Source organism: Azolla caroliniana, unplaced genomic scaffold (assembly GCF_043228905.1).
Source record: "Azolla caroliniana isolate FFs.n. ecotype wild unplaced genomic scaffold, voAzoCaro1.0.p SCAF_13, whole genome shotgun sequence".
Taxonomy (NCBI): domain Eukaryota; kingdom Viridiplantae; phylum Streptophyta; class Polypodiopsida; order Salviniales; family Salviniaceae; genus Azolla; species Azolla caroliniana.
In genome coordinates, this window is record NW_028230448.1 from 19,406,760 (window position 1) to 19,429,791 (window position 23,032).

General features: G+C 36.5%; 3 protein-coding genes across 3 annotated transcripts; 1 reads left to right on the forward strand and 2 right to left on the reverse strand.

The window, feature by feature from the left end:
* Positions 1 to 1,071: 1,071 nt before the first annotated feature.
* On the reverse strand, positions 1,072 to 3,111 carry LOC147856553 (rhomboid-like protein 14, mitochondrial). Its single transcript, XM_087329016.1, has 2 exons — positions 2,647 to 3,111; positions 1,072 to 2,064 (listed from the first exon to the last, which is right to left on the reverse strand). Exons 1-2 carry the CDS (start codon positions 2,941 to 2,943, stop codon positions 1,492 to 1,494), a joined length of 870 nt encoding a protein of 289 aa, XP_087185142.1. The 5' UTR covers positions 2,944 to 3,111; the 3' UTR covers positions 1,072 to 1,491.
* Positions 3,112 to 4,916: 1,805 nt separating this feature from the next.
* Positions 4,917 to 6,163, reverse strand: CRR41 (potassium/sodium hyperpolarization-activated cyclic nucleotide-gated channel protein). The gene has a single exon (XM_087329912.1). The coding sequence runs from the start codon at positions 6,105 to 6,107 to the stop codon at positions 5,394 to 5,396; it is 714 nt and encodes a 237-aa protein (XP_087186038.1). The 5' UTR covers positions 6,108 to 6,163; the 3' UTR covers positions 4,917 to 5,393.
* A 2,435-nt stretch (positions 6,164 to 8,598) lies between these two features.
* On the forward strand, positions 8,599 to 16,351 carry LOC147856555 (26S proteasome non-ATPase regulatory subunit 7 homolog A-like). Its single transcript, XM_087329485.1, has 10 exons — positions 8,599 to 8,847; positions 10,690 to 10,782; positions 10,865 to 10,946; positions 13,515 to 13,611; positions 14,919 to 14,994; positions 15,081 to 15,139; positions 15,257 to 15,379; positions 15,461 to 15,518; positions 15,631 to 15,716; positions 16,089 to 16,351. The coding sequence occupies exons 1-10, from the start codon at positions 8,661 to 8,663 to the stop codon at positions 16,155 to 16,157; spliced, it is 930 nt and encodes a 309-aa protein (XP_087185611.1). The 5' UTR covers positions 8,599 to 8,660; the 3' UTR covers positions 16,158 to 16,351.
* Positions 16,352 to 23,032: the final 6,681 nt, after the last annotated feature.

A 23,032-nucleotide genomic window follows, 5' to 3' on the forward strand; every position in this document is an offset into this window, starting at 1 on the left:
TCCTTTGCACATTTAGCGAAATGCTATTTTTATGTTTTCAATTATGAGGTTAAGGGCTTCAAGAAAATCACATTTATAAATTAGGGAATTAAGAAATAGGATCCCATTGCCAATACCACCTCTCTACACACGTATTCAAGAGAAATAGTTACTATGTATATGACTCTAAAAAACTTAGAATAAATCATATCTAGAGTTCATATAATCCATTGGGAAAGAACTTTTGAGTGTGGTTGCACATCACTAAATAATTGATAAGATAACTTGACAATTGTATAGTAGGAAGGTGACATGTTTTTGATAAGGTCGTTATTGATTTGAAGTGAGGCATATCTAACAAGCCCTACTTTTCTTTCAGATTTGAAGAGAATGATCATTAAATGAGCTTTGGCAAACAAAGAAGAATAGTTTACAACTATTTTTTTTTATAGCTTTGTTTGGGAAGAAACCAAGTACGTGATTATTTGTTCACCTCTTAAGATGAGAAGACAATAGAGTTGGGTTGATATCATGCAGGATAAAGTGATTGTGTGGTTTTTCATTGAACATTCTTACACATAGAATGTGTAGATGGAGTCATGTGGCTGATCTTAAAAAATCTCTCACTTTTTTATTCATTATGTTTTTGTCTTTGGTTATACATAGTAACATAGCCACATTTAGTATAATTACTTTGAGAATATCTTCACTTAACTTCGTCTAGAGTTTCTCTACAATAACTTCCTAAGATCCGCCTGTCTTTGTACTCCCATCATTAATCATGTACTTGTAGTAGTGACACCAAATAAGCACATTGTAATTCATGTTTTGGTTCCATGTTTGCATTATTTTATATCCATATATTGGGTATATCTAAAGACAACTTCCAAGTTTGAGCCTAAAGTCTTTCCACAATCCACTAAAAACTTGAAATGACAAAAACGAGCTTCATATTTCCAATGTGTAAGTTTATCATCCAATAGAAATTCTAATAGCTCATAATGTCACAATTAATTCCAAAGTACCAACAATTATAATTTATAAATATTAATGCATGCCACAAAATTAGAAACTTGAATCCAAAGTACCATATTTTACAACCTTATTGCATTAAGTGGAAATGTTCTTCCTCGTATGTATTTATCCATAAATATACTATAGGTAGATTATGTCTTCAATGTTAAATGTCGAATTGGATCTCCTAGTATGGTTGATCTTGCTGTAAGAAATATTCATCAATGTAAGTAGGCCTCTCAAAAAATTTCAATTGCAGTTCCCTTCGCTTCCTTCATATTCACTTGTACTTGTATTATTGAGTTCTCAGTTATATTTTGATCCTTCGATCTTCCTCTTTTTTGAGCCATCTCTTATCAGTACATATTCTACTTTTGTTGGTCACCCTAGCCATGTCATTTCTTTGGATTGTGCCACAAAACTACAACATCAATCTATATGAATCCGATTAATATGAGCAACATGCTCGCACCTTCTTGTGCATTCGTATACTCTGATCTATGAAAGATGATTGTTCCTTGATTGAATGAATGCACAAAGAAGACGAATGCATCTCTTCAATGCACACCCAACCATTGATGCACTTTGGCCAATTAGTGTTGTCAAGGCATCAATCGTAAACAAGTGGGAGTATCGAATATAAAGTACACCTGCTAAGATCCCACACACATGACTAAAAAAGGACACCCCGGGAACAAATGTTTGAACAAGCACCAATTCAAACCATGCAACATAACGTGTTGGAACAAGAATTCCGTATACATTGGCATGGGTGGGAGATTTCAGGTTCAATATCACTTTCATACCAAACAATACACCGGAAAATCCTACAGTACATTGGAGAGAGGGTAAGAGTCGAGTACCAATTAGCAAAGCTAATCCGTTTGCAAAAACAACCATAATACTCTGGGATAATATAATAAGGACAATAACCATTTTTGCAAATTGAAGACTGCCCATCTTTAATTCAAGCTGCACTCCTTTCCAGAGGAGAGAGAGCATATTGTACACCAAATGAGTGTCATCAACATGATAAAATGCCGAAAGGAAGACCCTCCTAATATCCCAATTCTACAAAACAAAAACAAAAGAAGAGTATGAGGTTCTACCCTTATTTCCAGCAAATGGAAATTGCTGATCCTAGTGATTGGTTCCATGACTGTTAGGAAGAAAATGATAGTTACACTCAGTCTTATAAATGCTACAATTTCGACATATTCCGTTGCGGCAGACTCCGTCCGTGGCTACATGTATATGAACTATCAATGCAAATATAGGGATCCCCTTGGATGGATACAGCCACTGGGAATGGAACCCAAAACCCCAAGGAAAGTTTTACCCAAACCATCACCATTCAGGAAGTCTAAAAAGAAAGGAATTTCCCAGCATTTTTCCTTGGGGCAAAGAGGCTCTCTTTCCTGTAATATTACTCCTTTTAATGTGATTCGACATCTTGCACTTATTGCAGACGAGTCAGGATTCGGTATGCGTAGCTAGATGCATAAAAAATGCATCAAACACAAGTTAAGCTATATATATATATATGCTGAATCTAAGTTGTAAGCTAAAAAAATGGAGAAAAATATGTTTGTGAGATGGATCATACACATAGACATACACACATCCACATCATGCAGTGACCAAAATCAAAACCTGGAGGATGAGAAGAGGATCGAAGCAAGCATCTCCGGGTGCGGGGAGGAGATCCGAGAGGCGCCTCAACGGGCGGAGATATGTAATGAGGCTCGCGATGATGATGCCGGCTGTGACGCTGGGGAGTGCTCGTGTGTCGATGAATGCATAGCGGACTAGGGAGTGGAAGAGCAGGATGAAGGTCACACTGCATCCTCCACCTGCAACAGACCTCCTCTGCATCATCATTCTTAAACACTCAAGCAGCTGCCAAAAGAGCCATGGCGTAATGCCACCAACAACTTCTCTTTTGTGCATTTATTTGCCTTTTTGTATGCATTGCTTCCATGGTACTCTACTCTCTCTCTCTCTCTCCACTAACTCATAGAAGAATCCCTTCTCTAGCCTGCAGTTTAGCTTCCATGGCAAATGGGAACACCACAGAATGGGAGAAAATCTGATTTGGATATCAAGTGGATGGAAAGTTGTGTGATGGTTGTCTATATGGAAAATGCGAGATGGATTCATTTTATTATCGCCCTCTGAAGTCATATATGGCCTATCAATCCAAACCAAAAACATCTCGAACGCCCCCAACTCATTTAAATTCGTATGAATCAATTCCTAGGCAAGCAATTGATAACAAGTTGGGATCACTTAAAGTCACTTCTAAACTCACATTACTTTATTAAATAATGATATCTAATCATCAAAAGAAGGAAACATAACATGATGTGCATTTTCACGCAATAGATTTCCGCTCTTACGATATGTTTAGTAAAAATCACACATTATCTAAGAGAGAGAGTGAGAGAAAGAGCTCATGCCAAGATATTTTAATTATGCATAGTTCATGCATGCTATATGCCAAAAATGTCGTGGAATCAAATCCAAAGAAACGATATGTATTGATCCCATAACCAAGCTATTTAGAACCATATTTATCAAACAAGATATCATGGAGGGTGTGCACTACAAGCATGTAAACTTGAATGACTATCGAAGCAAAATGTCAATATAGGATGAAAGTCAACAAAGAATTTGCGCCCATTCTCAAATTACATTTCTCTACAAACAAAGGGTGTGCGCCACAAGCATGTAAACTTGAATGGCTATCGAAGCAAGATGTCAATATAGGATGAAAGTCAACAAAGAATTTGCGCCCATTCTCAAATTACATTTCTCTACGAACAAAGGGTGTGCGCCACAAGCATGTAAACTTGAATGGCTATCGAAGCAAGATGTCAATATAGGATGAAAGTCAACAAAGAATTTGTGCCCATTCTCAAATTACATTTCTCTACAAACAACAATTGTGATGTTTGAGTTGGATGCTATGGTGGCTTGTAAGTTCACACATTGGCATTCAATCGCCACTTCATCCCAATATTTGGATAGACAATCGTAATCTACTTGGATTTAATGGAATGGGCAACGATCATGTTTCACGAAAGTTTTTACTCGACAAACCTAGAAGCTCCCACAGTGGACCAAAGTAAGTTCTCTCTTCGATGTTGTGCCCCCATCAATGTTATATACCTAGGCTAGAACTTTCCTAGCACCCTTATGAATCCAAATATCGAGTCAAATTAATAAGCATTAAATAGCATCGGCAACCAAGAAGCTTTCTTGCAATGCGATATAGCACTCTCCAATCTCTTCAACAAAGTCTCGTCTTTACGAGTTGTGGCCACAAGCTCCATGTCCATCTCCAATAACCGTAGAAACTTTTTGTCTTTTTGTATGCATTGCTTCCATGGTACACTACTCTCTCTCTCCACTAACTCATAGAAGAATCCCTTCTCTAGCCGGTAGTTTAGCTTACAAGGCAAATGGGAACACCATAGAATGGGAGAAAATCTGATTTGGATATCAAGTGGATGGAAAGTTGTGTGATGGTTGTCTATATGGAAAATGCGAGATGGATTCATTTTATTATCGCCCTCGGAAGTCATATATGGCCTATCAATCCAAACCAAAAACATCTCGAACGCCCCCAACTCATTTAAATTCGTATGAATCAATTCCTAGGCAAGCAATTGCTAACAAGTTGGGATCACTTAAAGTCACTTCTAAACTCACATTACTTTATTAAATAATGATATCTAATCATCAAAAGAAGGAAACATAACATGATGTGCATTTTCACGCAATAGATTTCCGCTCTTACGATATGTTTAGTAAATCACACATTATCTAAGAGAGAGAGTGAGAGAAAGAGCTCATGCCAAGATATTTTAATTATGCATAGTTCCATGCATGCTATATGCCAAAAATGTCGTGGAAGCAAATCCAAAGAAACGACATGTATCGATCCCATAACCAAGCTATTTAGAACCATATTTATCAAACAAGACATCATGGAGAGTGTGCACCACAAGCATGTAAACTTGAATGGCTATCGAAGCAAAATGTCAATATAGGATGAAAGTCAACAAAGAATTTGTGCCCATTCTCAAATTACATTTCTCTACAAACAACAATTGTGATGTTTAGTTAGATGCTATGGTGGCTTGTAAGTTCACACATTGGCATTCAATCGCCACTTCATCCCAATAGATGGATAGACAATATAAATCTACTTGGATTTAATGGAATGGGCAACGATCATGTTTCACGAAAGTTTTTACTTGACAAACCTAGAAGCTCCCACAGTGCACCAAAGTAAGTTCTCTCTTCGATGTTGTGCCGCCATCAATGCTATACACCTAGGCTAGAAATTTCCTAGCACCCTCATGAATCCAAATATCAAGTCAAATTAATAAACATTAAATAGCATCGGCAACCAAGAAGGCTTTCTTGCAATGCGATATAGCACTCTCCAATCTCTTCAACAAAGTCTCGTCTTTACGAGCTGCGGCCACGAGCTCCATGTCCATCTCCAATAACCGTAGAAACTTAAGGATCTCGATGACAGCCTCGTCTTTCACGCCTTCTTGTCCAAGGAGGTTCTTAGTTTCTTCGGTAACCTTGTCTATGACCACCGCGCCGGCTTTTGCCACACTCTCTCCGCCGCCGAATGGTCTCTCTAGTAAATGCCCGAAAACACGAAGGAAATCGGCGATTTTTGCGCCTTTCCCTGTTTTACTGATCTTAAAATCATCAGGATTGTACACTCGAACCTTCCCTCTGGTCTTTTCCTCCTCTTTTTCTACCTTCTCCATTTGAATCACCAGTCTTTTGCTACTTTCACTTAAATCTCCTTCTTTTTCTTTTTCTTTTTCTTGTTCTTTTTCTTCTTCTGCTTCTTCTTCTTTAACCTCTGTTTCTGCTTCCTGATGCATAGAGCTGCTATGAATTGCTCCGACGCGAGTCCGAACCATCTGTTCTTGTGAGGCAGAGCTATAAATGGAGGCATTGTGATGATGGTGGTGAGGTTTCACCATCATCGCCTTCGGCTGCTGTCTGAGGAATATCATGGATGTGGTGTTCTGTGATTTTCCATAGCTGCATACTTGCAGCTCTCCACACAAGCTCATCATCTCCCTCTCTCTCTCTCTCTGTTTTTTCTTCTTCTCTTTGTGAATGAATGGATGGATAAAATGAAGCTCATTCATATACATAATATATTTGCAAGGCCTAGATACTACTAGCCTTATAGTTTTTTCTCACAAAAAATATTGTCCACATATTGTTAGTACAAATTCTAACTACATGTGTGCCTTGTTTTTTTTTTTACTCTCTCTCGTAGCCCCTATCGAAACTAATCGATTCGGCTCCTTCTGGCTATCGAAGAAATAGAAATTTTATATGGCTTCAATGTACCTACTTAGCTTCCTCGGGCCCCTATTGCAACCATGCTTCCATGTTCGCTCAATTGTTCGCCTCAGTTGGTGGCTTCAGACGAAGTTGTGCACTCCACTTCTTCTTCTTCTTCTTCTTCTTCTTCTTCTTCTTCTTCTTACAAAGAATGGACAATTGTGTGCCATAATCAATATGGGTTTCAAGACTTAATTGAACCTTACATCCCTTTGTTGTATTGTTCAATGAGACATGTTTGTATTTGTGGTGTTTTGGTGTCGAGACACTCTATATCTCCAGCATTCTTTTTATATAACAGTGAGGGAAACGAATTGACAAATAGAAACCTCGTCTTCTATGTCTATAGAGTGACTACAAGACAATGACAATGAATGCCTTTAGGGTGGAGATACACTCCGCTACTCCATGAGACATGTAGCCATGAAGCTTCCAAATACGATAGATGTGAGAACATTTTGACATGCCAAATGGTCACATTACTATAAGGAAGAGCTTACTTGTTTACACATTTATTTTATTTACCCTACTAAATGGCATGTGTCTTCTCTGTATATAATTAAGTCCCAAGTTCCTTTTGTTCAACCATCTAGAGAAGTTTTTTGTAACATGACACATATGCATGTTGATAACATTGTCAATAATTGATACACAATGCATGTGTTTAAACGCCTTTCAAAAGGCTAGGGGATGTGTGCCCACTTTATCAATCGTAGGATTGCCCATTTATTTTTTTGCTTTCTAGGGTATTTATGGTGGTCACTAAAACCGTTCCCTTAAATTTTGTAATGACTATTTGCCACACACTTTTTAGTTCTACTTTGCCTTGATTATCATACCAAGGTATATGCAGATTGACATAATCTTTACTCTATTGTTCGCGATATGAGTACAAGAGGGGGTGTCAAACCACTCATAAGCCTATGAGCGAACTGTAAGAATAAGCAAGCAATCTAAAACTATTTCCTAAATACACCGAAATGAGTAGTAGTTCACATAATCACATTGTGTTAACTACTAAGGAAAATCATAAACAAGAAGGAAACAAAGCAAAATCAATAGTTTTTAGCGTTTCCTCCACGATCAACCTGAACACTTAAGATGAAGGCTTAAGTTTGGGCATCATCATAAATGAGAAGATTAGGGTTAAGATTATAGTTCTAGGGAGGTAGAGATGAGGAGACGAAAAGACCTATAAAAGTGTATTTTTATAGCTTTTACAACGTTTGAGCTATTTTCACACTATCCACCATCCGATTTACCTCTCTATTCTTTTGTCTTTTTATCAAGCACCGCACCACACATGCTCATTCTCATTTGATATATGATTAACACCAGATATTACAACCTTAATTTTTTGAATGCATATTACTTTTATCTTCTTGTAACTTTAAATTGCTTTGATGACGACCTACGAGTTTATAATTGATTCACAAAAAGATAATGCAAGCAACAATATATATCCAATTAAAGAAACGATGTATATGTATGCATGTGGTATGGATGAGGGATTCATCAATTCATATGCACATGGTCACAGTGGAGCTCTCAAGTACCTCGATCAAGTTCATGCACAAAATAGAAGATCACAGGCAAAAAACTCCCTATGTCCTCGGACATCTTTGCAGACTTCTGGGCTGAATAATAACCCGTAGAACCACCGAACATGCCTATGATCTGATCAAAGGCATGTTCGGTGGTTCTACGGGTTATTCAGCCCAGAAGTCCGTGAAGATGTCCGATGACGTAGGGGGTTTTTTGGGGCGGCCTCTTCCGACCGGATGTTCGAGAGTGGCTGGGTGGAATCTCGAGACACATTTCCCGCCGGAAAAGATGAAAAGAGTAGTAGTCAATACATAATGTATGTATGTATGTAATAGACAAACCAAGATGTATGTACATACATATGCTAATAATCAATGCTACCAATATATGGATGTATGTAAATATGTATCCCTTCAAAGCCACTCTTTGTGTTTTATTTACAAGAACCCAAAAAACAATTGCCCCCCAGAAAAACAGAACATACATACACACACAGACAGACACACGCTTTCTTCCTCTCTTCTCTTCTCTTCTCTTCTCTTCTCTGTTGCTTGCTGTCTGCTGCCTGTCGTCTCCATCGCCGTCACCGTCACCGTCACCGTCTCCATCGCCGTCACTGTCGTCGTCGAAGAAGAAGAAGAAGAAGAAGCAGCAGCAGAAGAAGAAGCAGACGAAGAAGAAGAAAGAAGAAGAAGCAGAGGAAAAGAAGCGGCTGCATCTGCATATCAGCCATGGATGTGGTCACATCTAGCAACATCGGAGACAGGCCTGTCGAGAAGGTGGTTGTCCATCCCCTCGTTCTGCTCAGCATCGTCGACAACTACAACCGAGTCGCCAAAGAAACTCGGAAGCGCGTCGTAGGTGTTCTGCTCGGCTCCACCTTCCGTGGCCGTGTAGATGTCACCAACAGCTACGCAGGTCAGCACCATTTCCTTCTTCTTCTTCTTCTCTCTTTCCCTCCCTGCTTTCCGTAGGATGAAAAAGGGCGCGTCTTTTGATTATGAACTTCAATATTTATGTAGGTCTCACGATATCCTGTTTTCTTTGCACATTTTTCTTTCTTTTTTCTCTTGATCCTGCGGAGTGAATGCAAGAAAACGATGTCCATTAAGTAGAAGTGCCTGTCTTGTTTTTCGTGCGGATGTGAGCTACAAAGAACATAATATTGTGGCTTTTGAAATGGAAAGTGACGCTAATCCCTTCCTTACTAGGAGATCTCCTTACCATCCTTTTGTTACAACTTGCCCGAAATCTTCCCTGGACATTACCTTTGGATTCCTTTTCGTCCAGATTTAGCCATGTAGGTTACAGGCAAGCGAATATATGAATTTGTATCCTTCAAATATTATCATGATCTGAAATGTCGCTACATCCTTGAGAATGCAAGACAAATCTTTGAGGGTTTTTTTTTCCTACACTCTATTGCAGAATGTTCTATGGTATCTTTCAAGAAAAATATGTCTTTTGTTCACAATTAAAATGTGTTGCCATCCAGACTGACTGTGTAACATATTATGTGAAATTAAAATGCAAAAGTCCGATTCTTTCTTCCTCTGCCGAATGCAAGAAGATGATGACCATCTCAACATGGAAATGTTCTTACGCTAAATTGCAGCACTTGACTTAGCGTCTTTCAAGAGCATGAGTTTTCTTCACAATCAGTATTTTCTTTTGTGTAGTTTAGTTACTATTCTCAACATCATAATGCATGAACTTATGCAGGGTCAATGACAGTGGTTATTATTCTGAAACTAAAATAAAGCAGTGTCTGTAGTAATTTCTTTCTCAGGAAGACTTCTTTGCCTGGGCCAGGAGACAGTTCCTCCTCAAAAGGCGTCCCATATCCTAATCATATCAAATTGTGTGCTAATTTTTTGATCTAGTATTTTGGGCGATTTCTTGTTTCTTATTTTATGTTCTTTGTGCTCATTTAGATGCGTCTCTTCTTTCATTGGTTTTGACCCACCATTGCATATATAACTGTTGTAGCATGGATCTCACACCAAGTCTTGTTCTTTAGATTGCTAATAGATGTTTGACGATAGAAGAACCATGAAATCAAAAATTTCTTGATTATTTTGACTTAGCACAAACATAAACTCTTCTCCCACCATCTAAGATCTTTAGAGATGCTACCTGATATGATTAGGATTCGAATGCCGCTTCAGGAGTTCTTGCCTCCATACCGCAGGCATCATATTCTGATCCAGTTAGAAATCATAGTATGTTGGCTCTCCAGTGCCTCCATCTAAGATTTGCATTCCAGACTTTGGGCTCACTATTCGAAGCTATTTTAAGGAATCCAAATAGAATCATGAGTTCAATGTTGGTATGCATCTTTGAGCTTGTAGATAACAATTGGAACATATTAATTTAAGAAGGCATTCTCTCTTTTGTTTTTTCAAGTTTAATGATTTTCAAAGTTCTAGGAGGCAATAGAGGGCCAATCATAATTTGAACATGGGGTTTCGGCACTATTATAGAATGCAATGACCTGTCATAATTTTCGTGTTATGGCAGGATGGCAGTTTGCATTGATGTATGCATGTATGGCACACTTCGTTTCTCTCTCTCACACACAGATGCACATTTATACATGTGTGGGAGAGATTAGATGAATCTGGTGATGTATCTAGTGTAATGCATTAGAAAATTGCTTGTATGTTATTAACTTGCTATTGAATGTCAATGGATATGATGTTTGAAATTCTGTTATGATCACTGCTTACTGCTTTTCTTAATCAATCTGTGTTGTTGCAGTTCCTTTTGAAGAAGATGAGAAGGATCCTAGCATTTGGTTTATGGATCACAATTACCATGAAACTATGTTTGATATGTTCAAACGAATAAATGGTATGAATAGATATTCAGCAAGATTGCTGTTATAGAGTTTGGAATCAAGATCATGCTTATAAATTGCATCTATTTGTTGCAGCTAAGGAGCATGTGGTAGGTTGGTACAGCACTGGTCCAAAACTACGTGAGAATGATTTGAATATACATGCACTCTTTAGAGAGTGAGTATCTTATCCTATAACTTTAATTATGAGACTTGATGATGTTATAATTTCTTTTTTCAGCTTAGTGGACAATCTTTCACTTTCTGGAGGTGCAAAAAATTGACTGCATTGTGCAGAGTGAAAATTTATATCTTCTTTAGTCACGTCGTAATTATATTTCTATTTACTTTTCTTTTAGTTACGTTTATTTTGGTTTGCTGTTCTTACAGTCGAGACAACATTTTAAGATGTAATCTCTTGTTTGGTTTTATAGGGCATTTTGGCCTCTTAAAAGATGTTAATCTCTCTCCCTCTCTCCCAGCCCCCTCTTCTCATTTCGTGCGAGATCCACAAACTCCGTGACCTCTAGCAGTGTTGACACAGACCTTGACTGAGATTCCACTCTCAACTGCAGCCACAGCTTCCCATTTACTACCCAGATAGGGAGATGATGTCCAAGTACCATGTCTGAGAACAACTGTATGCTGATATGCAGCCGTAGGTCTCACTATCAACTAGTGATGTTTTGTCTTTTGTCATCTCATTGATTAGAAGAAGAGGGTATATATGTCTAGCCGTGAGATTCCAAGGAGGCATGGAAATTTATGAGGGAAGACTCTCCAGCTACAAGTCACCTCCCTGGATACATCTCATATGCAGCATCTTTTATATGATGTACCAGAGCAGCCATCTCCACCGGATCCATTGGTGCCCGACCTTACCCTGCCCTTCCACTTCCACTTCGTTCAGACCAGGGATTGTGAAGGTGGCCAACAATGACAGATTGCACGTACAAAGGTGCAATATCATAATTGTATAGTACAGAGCATCATGTACATGAGCGAGATATGATTGTAGACCTATTGGACTTGATGTTCGATAGAGGTATGTGTGAGGACTTGTAGTACTGCCATGATTGTGCCTATCCACAAGTTAGGAGACTCGGTTCTGATAGATCATTCGTTGGCCAAGTTGTATTCCTCCATTCTTGAGATGAGTTAAGGAGATGTGCAGAGCATGTTCCTCGTAGAGCCGAAGGACAAGTGGGATTCAAAAGGAGATTATCTACTCTGAATAGTTTATTCACACACAAACAGTCATCGTCAAAGAGGGTAGAGCCCATAACATACAGATTTTTGGTTGCTTTATGATGTTTTGCAAAGTTCCACAGTTGAGATTGATAGGAGGCTACAGGATTGAGAGTTCCTTGAGAATTCCAATGGTGGATCTTGACAGTTTATCAGGAGTTGTAAGCAGAATATGGACTTCTTTAGAGCCTGTTCATTCCACTATTGGAGCAAAACAAGGATGTCTACGAGATCTCTTACTATTTTGTGAGGAGAGGGGATAGAGGTGCTCAGTTGGTGTGTACTTGGATACCTATTTTGCTATATGCAGATGATATTGTGCTTATAGCAATCAGAGAGCTTATGCAGACATTTAGATACTCTATTCGTTTTTGTGCTCTGGATAGTACAAAAACTAACTCCCTTCCTGTAATTCTTGGATGCATCATCTCTTTGACACTAACTCAAAGACCCACAAAATTATCTGGAGCAATCTCGTTTAGCTAGAGACCATGGGGACAGGAATCTAACGTATGCTGGAGTTAGGTATGAAGTTCTTGTATTGAGACCATCTTCTCCATGTCAATGAGTATGGATTTCTGTTATGCACCAGATATATGGACATCTTTTTGTCTCGCAGATTGACATGTACCATTGGACAGAAAGAGGTTATAGATAAGAGGTATCGGTTATAGGGGTGTACCTCCTGAGCAAATGATATGGCAGCTATGCAATAACAGAGTCCTAGGGCCACTACGTAGACCGGATGATGCTTTCTCTGTTCCTCAAGGGAGGGTTTTGGACTAGCGTCCCAGGTGATAGACTCTCAATGATCAGGGGTATTTGGGGCTGTTTTTACTAGAAAGTCTCTGTTGAGTAGTAGATGACCATCAAACCATTTAAAAGGCAGATTTTAAATATCTTCAGAAGGCCTTACCAAGAGACCTTAGGGCAAGCTCAACAAGCACTTCATAGATGTATATTGCGTGATGGAGGAGCTCCTTTGGCTGAGTCCAGATGCCGGAGGATAAAATGATTCGTTCATATAAGACAATAGTATCATTGTCGGGGATCGAGCATGATTACTTGGGTGTTTCACTATGGAGGACATTCATTTCATACAAGATCATCCTTTGAGAGCATTCATGGGCTTATCTCAGATTCTAGCCTTCCTAGCTATGTATTTGTTATGTACATCGTATCCTCCATATTACTTGTACCCATGGCCCCGATTTCATTATACTTTTATCACAGCCTAGTTTATGTACAATTTTTTGCTTTTGTCTGACAGATATTCTACAAGATGATCACACTAATTGTAACATGCCTTTTGAAGATGTTGATATAATGTTTCATTTTATTACATTTCTTTGTCGCTACCTTGAATCAGTCTTTACAGAGTTCCTCTTGTTCATGATGGGAGCCTTTCTTATTGAGAAGAAGTATATTGTAACATGCTAGAAATACCAAATCAGATTGTGGGATATGAGCTTTCTAATTTTGATGCATGTGATGACAGCTATCTCCCAAATCCTGTGCTTGTAATTATTGATGTGCAGCCGAAAGAACTTGGAATACCTACAAAGGCGTATTATGCAATTGAGGAAGTGAAGGAGGTTAGTAATAAGAATGTGCTTATTGTTTTTGTGCTAGTAAAATAGCTTGCATTCACATTGGCTCAAAAAATCTCCTTATTCAAGTTGTACTGTCTAGTACTTGGTGTTAGCTACAGAAAGGGCAGTGCCAAAAAGAAAAATCATGGATCATAGCTTAGGGTAAAGCAATCATTTCAAATTTTGCAAGATCTATAAGGTTGCCCACCAATTATTCAATTGTTGATCAATGAACAGAGCTACTGCTTGCTGGCCATAAATAGGTAGTAAAAAAGGGAAAGGGAGCCGGTATACCTTAATCCAAGAGCTTCACATTTTATCCCTATTGGAACCATTAATGTGTGCAAATATCAGATGATGGGGATTATGAGTGATTCCAACTTCATATTCATAACTTTGGATTGTGGTTGAAATTGTTTTCACATCATAGAATTAACCATTTATTCCTAATAGTTGGGGCTTAGAATCATTTCAATGGTTTTGTCCTCCTTTTTTATTTCAAGAAATAATATAAAAAAGAAAGAATAAACACTTAAAGCCTTTTCATTAGTGAGGTTTAATAACAATGATAAACATATTCTTCGTTTGTCAAGAATGTCATATTTACCAGTGGTGCTGATTCTTGCTTTATGTATAAGTGTAGCAAGACTGTCATGTTCTGCTTGAACCAAATTTTTTGGAGCGGAACAAGCACACAACTGACTCCCCAAAACAGTAAAAACTGTAAAAAATAAATTGATGGGTAGAGAATGTGAGGAATGCTATATAAAAAATCCCCACAAACTGAAACGATTGTGTATTCCTGAGCGTAGTGAGATGTTAGTTGAAGGAAAATAATGTGTCCAGAAACCACATCAGCAAAGAATCCTTGTCTATCTAGGCGGTATGACCTGATATGAAAGATTCTTTCCCCTCTTTGGAGATCTCTCCATCCTGGGTCAGCCCATGTAGGAATCAAGCTTTCAGTCCATCTATGGTCAGTGTTATGAACCAGATTATTTGGATTCTTTTTCAAGAGCATGGAATGTCTATGATATCCCTAGCCAAATGCTGTGGGGATAACTATGGTATGTAAGGAAGTTTTATTAAATTACTTAAATTTATTTTAGATTGTTGTACAAGATGACAACATTTCAGCCATTCTGTCATCTTAAGAGATGTTATTCTGTGCATGGATATGTATATATCTACTCACACAGACAGATATGTCAGCCCTTGCATCGTTGTTCCTTTCTCTGATTATTTTGTGTTTTTCTTTTTCACATTAATTCGTATATTACTGAGTTCAATTGTTATCTTCACAATGGCAGGACTCTACACAGAAGAGTCAGAATGTATTTGTGCATGTGGCTTCTGAAATTGGAGCATATGAAGCGGAAGAAATTGGTACATTGTGACTGCTATTTAAATTAATAAAAAAAACATCTTTAAAATAATTGCTTCTACCAAACCCTTGTTTTTGTATTTATTAGGTGTGGAGCACTTGTTACGAGATGTGAAAGATACAACCATAAGCACACTTGCTACTGAGGTTTTGTTCCTTCCATTATTTATCTAAAATTGTCTTTTACCTAACAGTCTGGTGATTTATTTATTTATGTTTATTCTAGACTGTCTTTCTCAGAAATTTTAATTTCATAAACCACAGGTCAGTGGAAAATTGACAGCATTAAAAGGGCTTGAAGCACGGCTAAAGGAAATTCGTTCATACTTGGATTATGTCATTGATGGCAAGTTACCGCTGAATCATGAAATCCTTTACCATCTACAGGTGGACTCATGATTATGATTTTAATCTCTTTGCTAACTTTAGGAGTAGAATTTATTCTGAAAATTCCCTTCTTTTGTGCAGGATGTCTTTAATTTGCTGCCAAATTTGAATGTTAATGAGCTTGTAAACTCCTTTGCAGGTAAAATATACTTTTGGTTTTAGGTCTGAAATCCAGTGGCATTTGGATTCCATTCACTTTTGTGATATAATTCTAGTTCCTCTTGGATACTAATTACATGTACTTTTAACAGTGAAAACAAATGACATGATGCTGGTCATCTACCTGGCTTCATTGATACGAAGCGTCATTGCTTTGCACAATCTTATCAACAATAAGGTATGTACATTGATACTATACACAGGGTTTTGCAATGGCATGGTGAGAGCACAATTAAATTCATAGAGCTGTTATTGTGCATTTATAAAATGGCTATCCCTAGCTGGATATTTTTACCAGAAAACCCAGAATGTCATGCAAAATATACAACAAAAAGAGGGTTATTCTGGTATCTTATAGAAATTTAGGGGTAGTTTGGTTTTTCTGGGAAGTACCCAAAATGGTAGGGTTATTTTGGTAATTTTCTGGTTATATAATGTAGTTTAAGCATGAGCAAAGAGTGGATACTGAACAGTTTCTTTGCATCTTAATTGTTTTGTTATGATACATGCTTAAACTCATATTCGATGGCCTGCATTTGGAATTGTGCAGATGTTAAACAAAGAACACGAGAATCTTGCAGATAGTTCATCTGGGTTGGCTATTTCAGCTGCTAGCTAGTGAAGTTGTGTTGTTGCAGCCATGACATTTTCTCCTGAATGTGTTAGGGTTTCTCAACTTATTTTCTTGACAATTGCTTGAATTTTGTGGCTATACAAGCACAATGAATCATATGACATATTCTAAAGAAGCAAATAGAGAATTTATTGTTGATTATAGGTCTAATAAACAGATATTTCCATCTGATTTAGTTACCTTATTTTCTCAACATAATATCTCGTATATTTGGATTGAATGAGAACTAAATCCACACGCTCTTTTCTCATCTTCCAGCTGAAACATAATTTCTGTTGTAGAGTGCTCAATATCCAAAAGACATTAGCAAAGCATCATTTCAAGAACCCTCTAACAAGGATGCGAACATGTTTAGGAGAACTTGACGGTGTGCATCGTGTCTAACAAAATCAATCTGAAATAGAAATCTAGAAAGCGATTTTAAATACAAATGATAGTTTGTGATAGATGCAATTTTTTCTGAAATGATCAATATACATGTCTGTGAAATGATCAATGTGAATGTAGAGGTCAATCAACTCAAGTCCAAAAGTATTTTTTATTGAAAATTGCATATGGATATGTACCATTTATAGGTACAGTCATACACTCAAGATGGGGTGAGGGCATTAGTTACCAATGAACTTATAATAACTCAATACTGACTCAAGCAATTGAAGATAATATATAAAGATGTGAGGTTAAAGATGACATTGACAACGGTGTGGAGGTAGATTATTGCTGTTCATGAAGTGGTATGTCATTTATCAGTCAATGCCTTCAAAATAATAACGGTGAGGAGATGGTAGGTTGGCAAGAAATCGATGCCATTAAAATAATGACAATGTGGAAATGGATTGTTGTTCATGAGGTTGTAGATTATTGTTCATCAGATGGTAAGCTGTTTATTAGTTGATGCTGTATAAAGCAATCATGTGAACGTGCAGATAGACTGTTGTTCATGAGTTGGTTGGCTGTTGAGTAGTTTATGTCTTCTAAGATTGTGATGTCCTCACACTCGTTGCTTGTCACATGATTCAGATCTTTCTTCACATGCCTTGCAGGATCTAGCAATTTAAAAACCACTGTCTTCAAATCTGATTTAGAAAATTTACTTTAATTTAAAGGACAAACTCCCTCATGTTGGAATATAGATAGTGGTAGTTTGAAGTGACCCATAAATGTTGTAGTAGATTTACAATGTTTTTTTAATATGTTGTAAAAGTAGATGTTACATCGAAATTTGACTTTGTTTTGACGGATATCTATATGAATTGCTACATATAAACATTAAGCAATTCATGAGCATGGGTGACATGACGTTGGATGCAACAATTAACTTTTATCAAATAGACAATGAGTTAACAACAATTGATTATCCCTAGATCAAGAAGAGATAGTGAATGTGAAAGATTTGTTAATGCTTGGAAGTGTATATGGCCTCACCAATAAACTTGCTAAATGGCAAAAACTAACCAAATGCAACCATAACAGAATAAGTGCTATTGCTTATCTTTCAAGTATGTACTCTAACCTTGATACTTGAGATTAAGAAATTCAATGTCTTCGAAGGGTCATGACCAACAAAATACGTTTATACTAACATCCACAAGAGTTGGGGAGACACATTCAACTATACTCAAATACCTATGATAGGACATCACAGATGCACAAGATTAGGCTACGTAATAAATTGGGATAAATACAAATGGTATGCCATGTGATGCCATTCATCACACCATGAAAATTTATTATCCCCCCCCTCAAAACAATTAGCTATTTTGAGACACAAGGACATTTTAAAGGAAAGGAATGGAATGGAATTTAAAAACACACGTGAATGCTCTTTCGACGGTTAGATTTAAAGAAAAAGGAGCATAAATTGAGGGATAAATGTATGACCCGCATAATGCTAACATGCTTGTCCAACCCAAGGAATTGATAAGAATATTGCCATAAATGATATATCGCTCTCATTTAAGAGGATATTCCAAAATTGATTGAAAGTGAATCATTGCATTGCAAACTTTTGATGCAAGAATGTTATCCACAAACCCAAAGTCACAATGGATTGGTGGCTCAATAGTTTGGGAAGAAGGCATGAGATTCCCTAGGCAATTGAGATTTAGAAAACCACTCATCATATTGATAATATCTTCACTCTAAGAGAACTAGAGGGCAAAATCTTGGGTAAGGCAAAAAAACAAATATACTACTGCTTTTTAAACTTATGTAAAGCATTTGAGACAAAACCACAAGAGAAACCAAAAGTGGCTACATGATATTGGAGCCTTGGAGAATATGTAGTGGATAATAAATGCTTTACATGATGGTGAGACTATTTTTAAGGGCAGACTGGCAGTATATACAACATCATTAAAAATGATGCATATATGCACACTATCCTGCACATTTGTTGGTCTTTAAATACATGAGGATTCAAAAAACATGCGAGGTGGAGGAATAAACTCTACCTCAGGTGACGATATCTATATTTCTCTTTACTAACAATGTTATGCTTATTCATGATGTATGAAAGGGGCTTCAAAGGCATTTAGACGCTCTCCATGCCTTTTCTGTAGATAGAGATCTCATAATGAAGCTCAAGAAAACTTACATGATGGTGTTTAATATCTCCATTTAATATATCCATAACACGCGCCAAAAACGTTAAAAACTACGTTAACTTTGAATGGCATGGATGTTTCTTGTGTACCTCGGGGTCACACTCAAATGGACACAATTCTCTTGGCAAAGATGTACGAATTTTGGTTGACATGTGCGTATGAAACTATTGGGACACTTGAGCATCAATGCACATTTGGGAAATTTCAACCCAAATTAGGAGTATTTTACTAATTGTTTAAAAAAATGGAAATACATAGTAGGTATGGCCGCATAAATTTTAAAAATATAGTTGGTAATCTTGCAGTTCTTGCAAAGCTAGGGATATATTGGTGTTTTCCCCTATCCATATTGTTTTCTAGCCACAATGCATTATGGAACCAACAATAACTCATTACACAAACACTAGTAATAGACTATAGTGTTATTAAAATATTGTTCCCTCCATAGTCACCAAACTATAACATATGAAACATTGTATATTGGATCTTAGTTGTGTGTGTTGAAGATACTATTGAAGAGACATGATAATACATGGTATAACATTATGATGACATTCCACCATCTTTATAGCAATAAAAAAAGGGATGCCATTTGTTACACTAGATAACATTGGTTTTCATGGTTTCAAGTGTAAGGTCCCCCATTCTCGTAATTTGTCTCAAATAAACAAGAGCTCAGTTAACAACTGGCAACTGTTCGGTTCGGTTTGAGAGTATCAAAACCGAACCGTTTAAAAATATTGAAACTTGAACCGAACGGAACCACGAATCCATTAAAAAAAATTCAAACCATACCGTTAAAGTTGCGGTTTTGTGGTTCGGTTTCGGTTTTCAACTTAGGTCAAAATTCAATTTTTAAATTTAAAATATTTCATTATTTTAAAGATTTTCTAAAAATGTGATAATAAGGCCCGAAAATGAAACGATTGTTTAAAAACAATTTTTTTTAATTTTAAATAATAATAATAATAATAAACTGGTAAATTGTTTAAATCGCGGTTTCTAACTGTTGAAACCAAACCAAACTGTTAAAAAAAACATGAACTTGAATTGAACCGAACAGTTTAAACCATTAAGCAGGTTCGTGGTTTGGTTCGGTTTAAATCGAACCGTTGCCGACTGTTAAGCCCATTCACAAATCCTCTGCGATTTATATTGTCGATATGTTTTGAACCGTTAAAAAAAAACATGAATTGGTTCGGTTCAAATCGAACCGTTGCCGACTGTTAAGCCCATTCACAAATCCTCTGAGATTTATATTGACCACCTAGTACTTGGCTTCTTTCTATCTAAGCGAATAATTTCTACATTCCATACTACTCTTAACATTGTATATATAAAGAATCTACCTTCATAAATTGGATGACTATTTTCACTCTAAACGTTTAAGGAACATTCTATCTATAGTTGGTATTCCTTGACATTTGACACATTTTATATTCCAAGGGAATATTTTGGGCATTATGAACCATCCTTATGATTTTGTGACAGTAAAGAACAATTCCTTTGAAATAAGAGAATGATTTCAATTCCATGTTCCAAGTACTTACCTTCTGTTGGGGTGAGGTTTTAGTGGTGGAAACGTTAGGATTTCTATGGAAATAAAAGAACGTAAGTCAAGTGAATTATGTTGCCTATTGTTCATTATGCATTGTGAATGTGTTATATGAAATAGACTATTAATTCCAATTTAATGTGTACGTTGTGTGATGTACATCAAAATGATTGTAAAAAGCAATAGAACTATTTCCTAATGCAAATGATTCCACTAATATCAATATTTTAAAGGTATCGCTCAAGAAAGGACAAACACAATATTATATGCTCACAAGGTGGATACATTGAACAGAATATACAATGAGACGAATATACACTATACAATGACAATAATATAAGCTATTTTGTGTTTATTGAGTGAAATGGGTAATAACAATCGTTTATTAGTTTAGGTTCAAGAATATGTAGCTCATAAATCTAGCTAAAGTATGAACAATATCTAAGAGTGTTGTTGTGTATAAGAAAAACATTATAGGGATGAGACAATCTAATCATTTCTCACAAAACATAAACCTTTAGTACAAATATTCAAGATAATATTATAAGGGAAAACAAAATCTGGTGTCAAAAACATTTTATTACTAGTATGAACTTTATGCTTTTACTTACGCTTTATCGTAAACCTCAAAAAATGATATGTTGGATAAGAGAACCACGGAAAATGAAACACACTTTATTGGATTGCCAATAATGTTTTGGTGACTTTAATAATAAAAAGGTGCACCAATCTCCACAACAGTAATGAAGAATGGCTGCATTGGAGACAATGAGATAATAAAAAACTGTTTCTTGGATGGTATCTCGTTTGCAAGAGCAACTCAAGGTTCCACTTGTGGTAATTGTAAATTTTTATGTGTTCGTGCTCATGGGATACGTTTATTCTAATCTAATACTTTCCCTAATGTAAGCGGGAACTAGGGCTGGTAAAAAAGGATTGGTGTATGGTTAGACTCCAAAATTCATGACAAAAATTTACAATGCATTCTTGGAAAACCGACTAGATTTTTGAAATCCCAACCGAAGTCATACATGGGGTTGATTTTCAATTAATTAAAAAACTAAACACTTGAAGTGATGGACCGATGAAGAAGTTATAATATGGACACATCATGGGTGCTACATAAATGACACCAGGTTATAAAACAAATTTATTTGAGCCAAACTCAAGAGTGTTAGTCTTTGTATACTGCTTAAATGAGGGATTGTGCTCCAATTGTCAAACTTCAAAGGTGGCCTACACTTTACCATGGCGAAATGAGCTTTTCTCGTGTATTTGTCATGATCTATTCGTTTGTATTTGTTGGTCGTTTGTCTATATAATATACTTGATAGAAAATGACCTCAAAATATGCTTTTATGTACTAGAAAGAAGCTAGAAGCTATGTATTCTTGTTTTCTATCAAAGTTACCGACACAATGCCTCTTGGTCGAACTTGAGGCTCCGAAAGCACACATAAATAAAAATCAAGCACACAAATTATACTTGCAAAATAGTACAATTTTGGGAATTAGTTTATTATAATTACAATGAGCTTTGCTAATTAAACAAATTCAATCGTTAACCTCTCTCTAATTAGAAAACGAGCAATATCATGAATTGTCAAAATAGTTATTCTTCATTGTCTTATATTTATGCTTCTAATTAGAAAGTCAACTTGTCCTAGTATATGTTAATCTTAGGTAAAAATCTAAAAATAGCTCTACTTTAACTATGATTGGTCAAAGTCAAGGATCCTAATCAAAAGATTAACATGTACTTTAGAAACGTATTAAAACAATTTACTCTAAAAATATAAGCCAAATTGTCCAAATATGTTTCTTGAAGTACATGCTAATATTTTAATTAGGATCCTTGAGTTTAACCAATTATATTTAAATATTCAAGTAATTTAAAAATAAGTAGAGCTATTTTTAGTTTTTTTGATGCATATAATCATGTGTGTGTTACGTGGGGTTGCGTGTGCATGCACATACACATACACAAACACATATGAATGAATGAGGTTAAATTGTTGTCAATGAGACACATCATATTATGAGCCATATGCTCGTTATAATCCATTGTGATTATGTTGCGTCAACTTATTTGCATTGAAATATTCTATGCTCATAGTAACTATTGAATGTTAGTATAGAACATTGATTACTTCGATTCTAAATGTTGTGTCTACACTTATTTGGAATAAAGTAATTTCAAAGGAAATAGACATCAACAAAAGTTTCCACTCTTAAACACCTCAAAAGTGTTTAGCCATTTACAACCTCGAATCGAAAGAGACTAAAGGGGTATTAAGTAACAGTTTCAAGAAATTTGCACCCCAAGGTTATACATGACGTTAGAAAGTTTTCGTAGAATGAGCAATCCAATGTGCATATTGACATGAAGTTATGGAGCAAATTGGGTATGCAAATTATGAATCTAAACTCTAAACCTTGACCTGAAGTTGACCCGAGGTTTCACAAGTGTTTGGATTAAATCATAAATCATCATATCCAAGCTTTAGACAAAATTATTTGATCCAAATACTAGGCACTTTGGAACCAAAGCATACAATATTGTTGGAAAACACCAACAAGTATATGTTGGTAAGTGTTTAAGTAAGGTCTTATGAAATTCTGATACCCCGATAGATATATGAGGTGAGTAGAGTAGTCTAGGCATGGAAGGCCCCTTGGAAGGCAACGATAGTCCCTTCG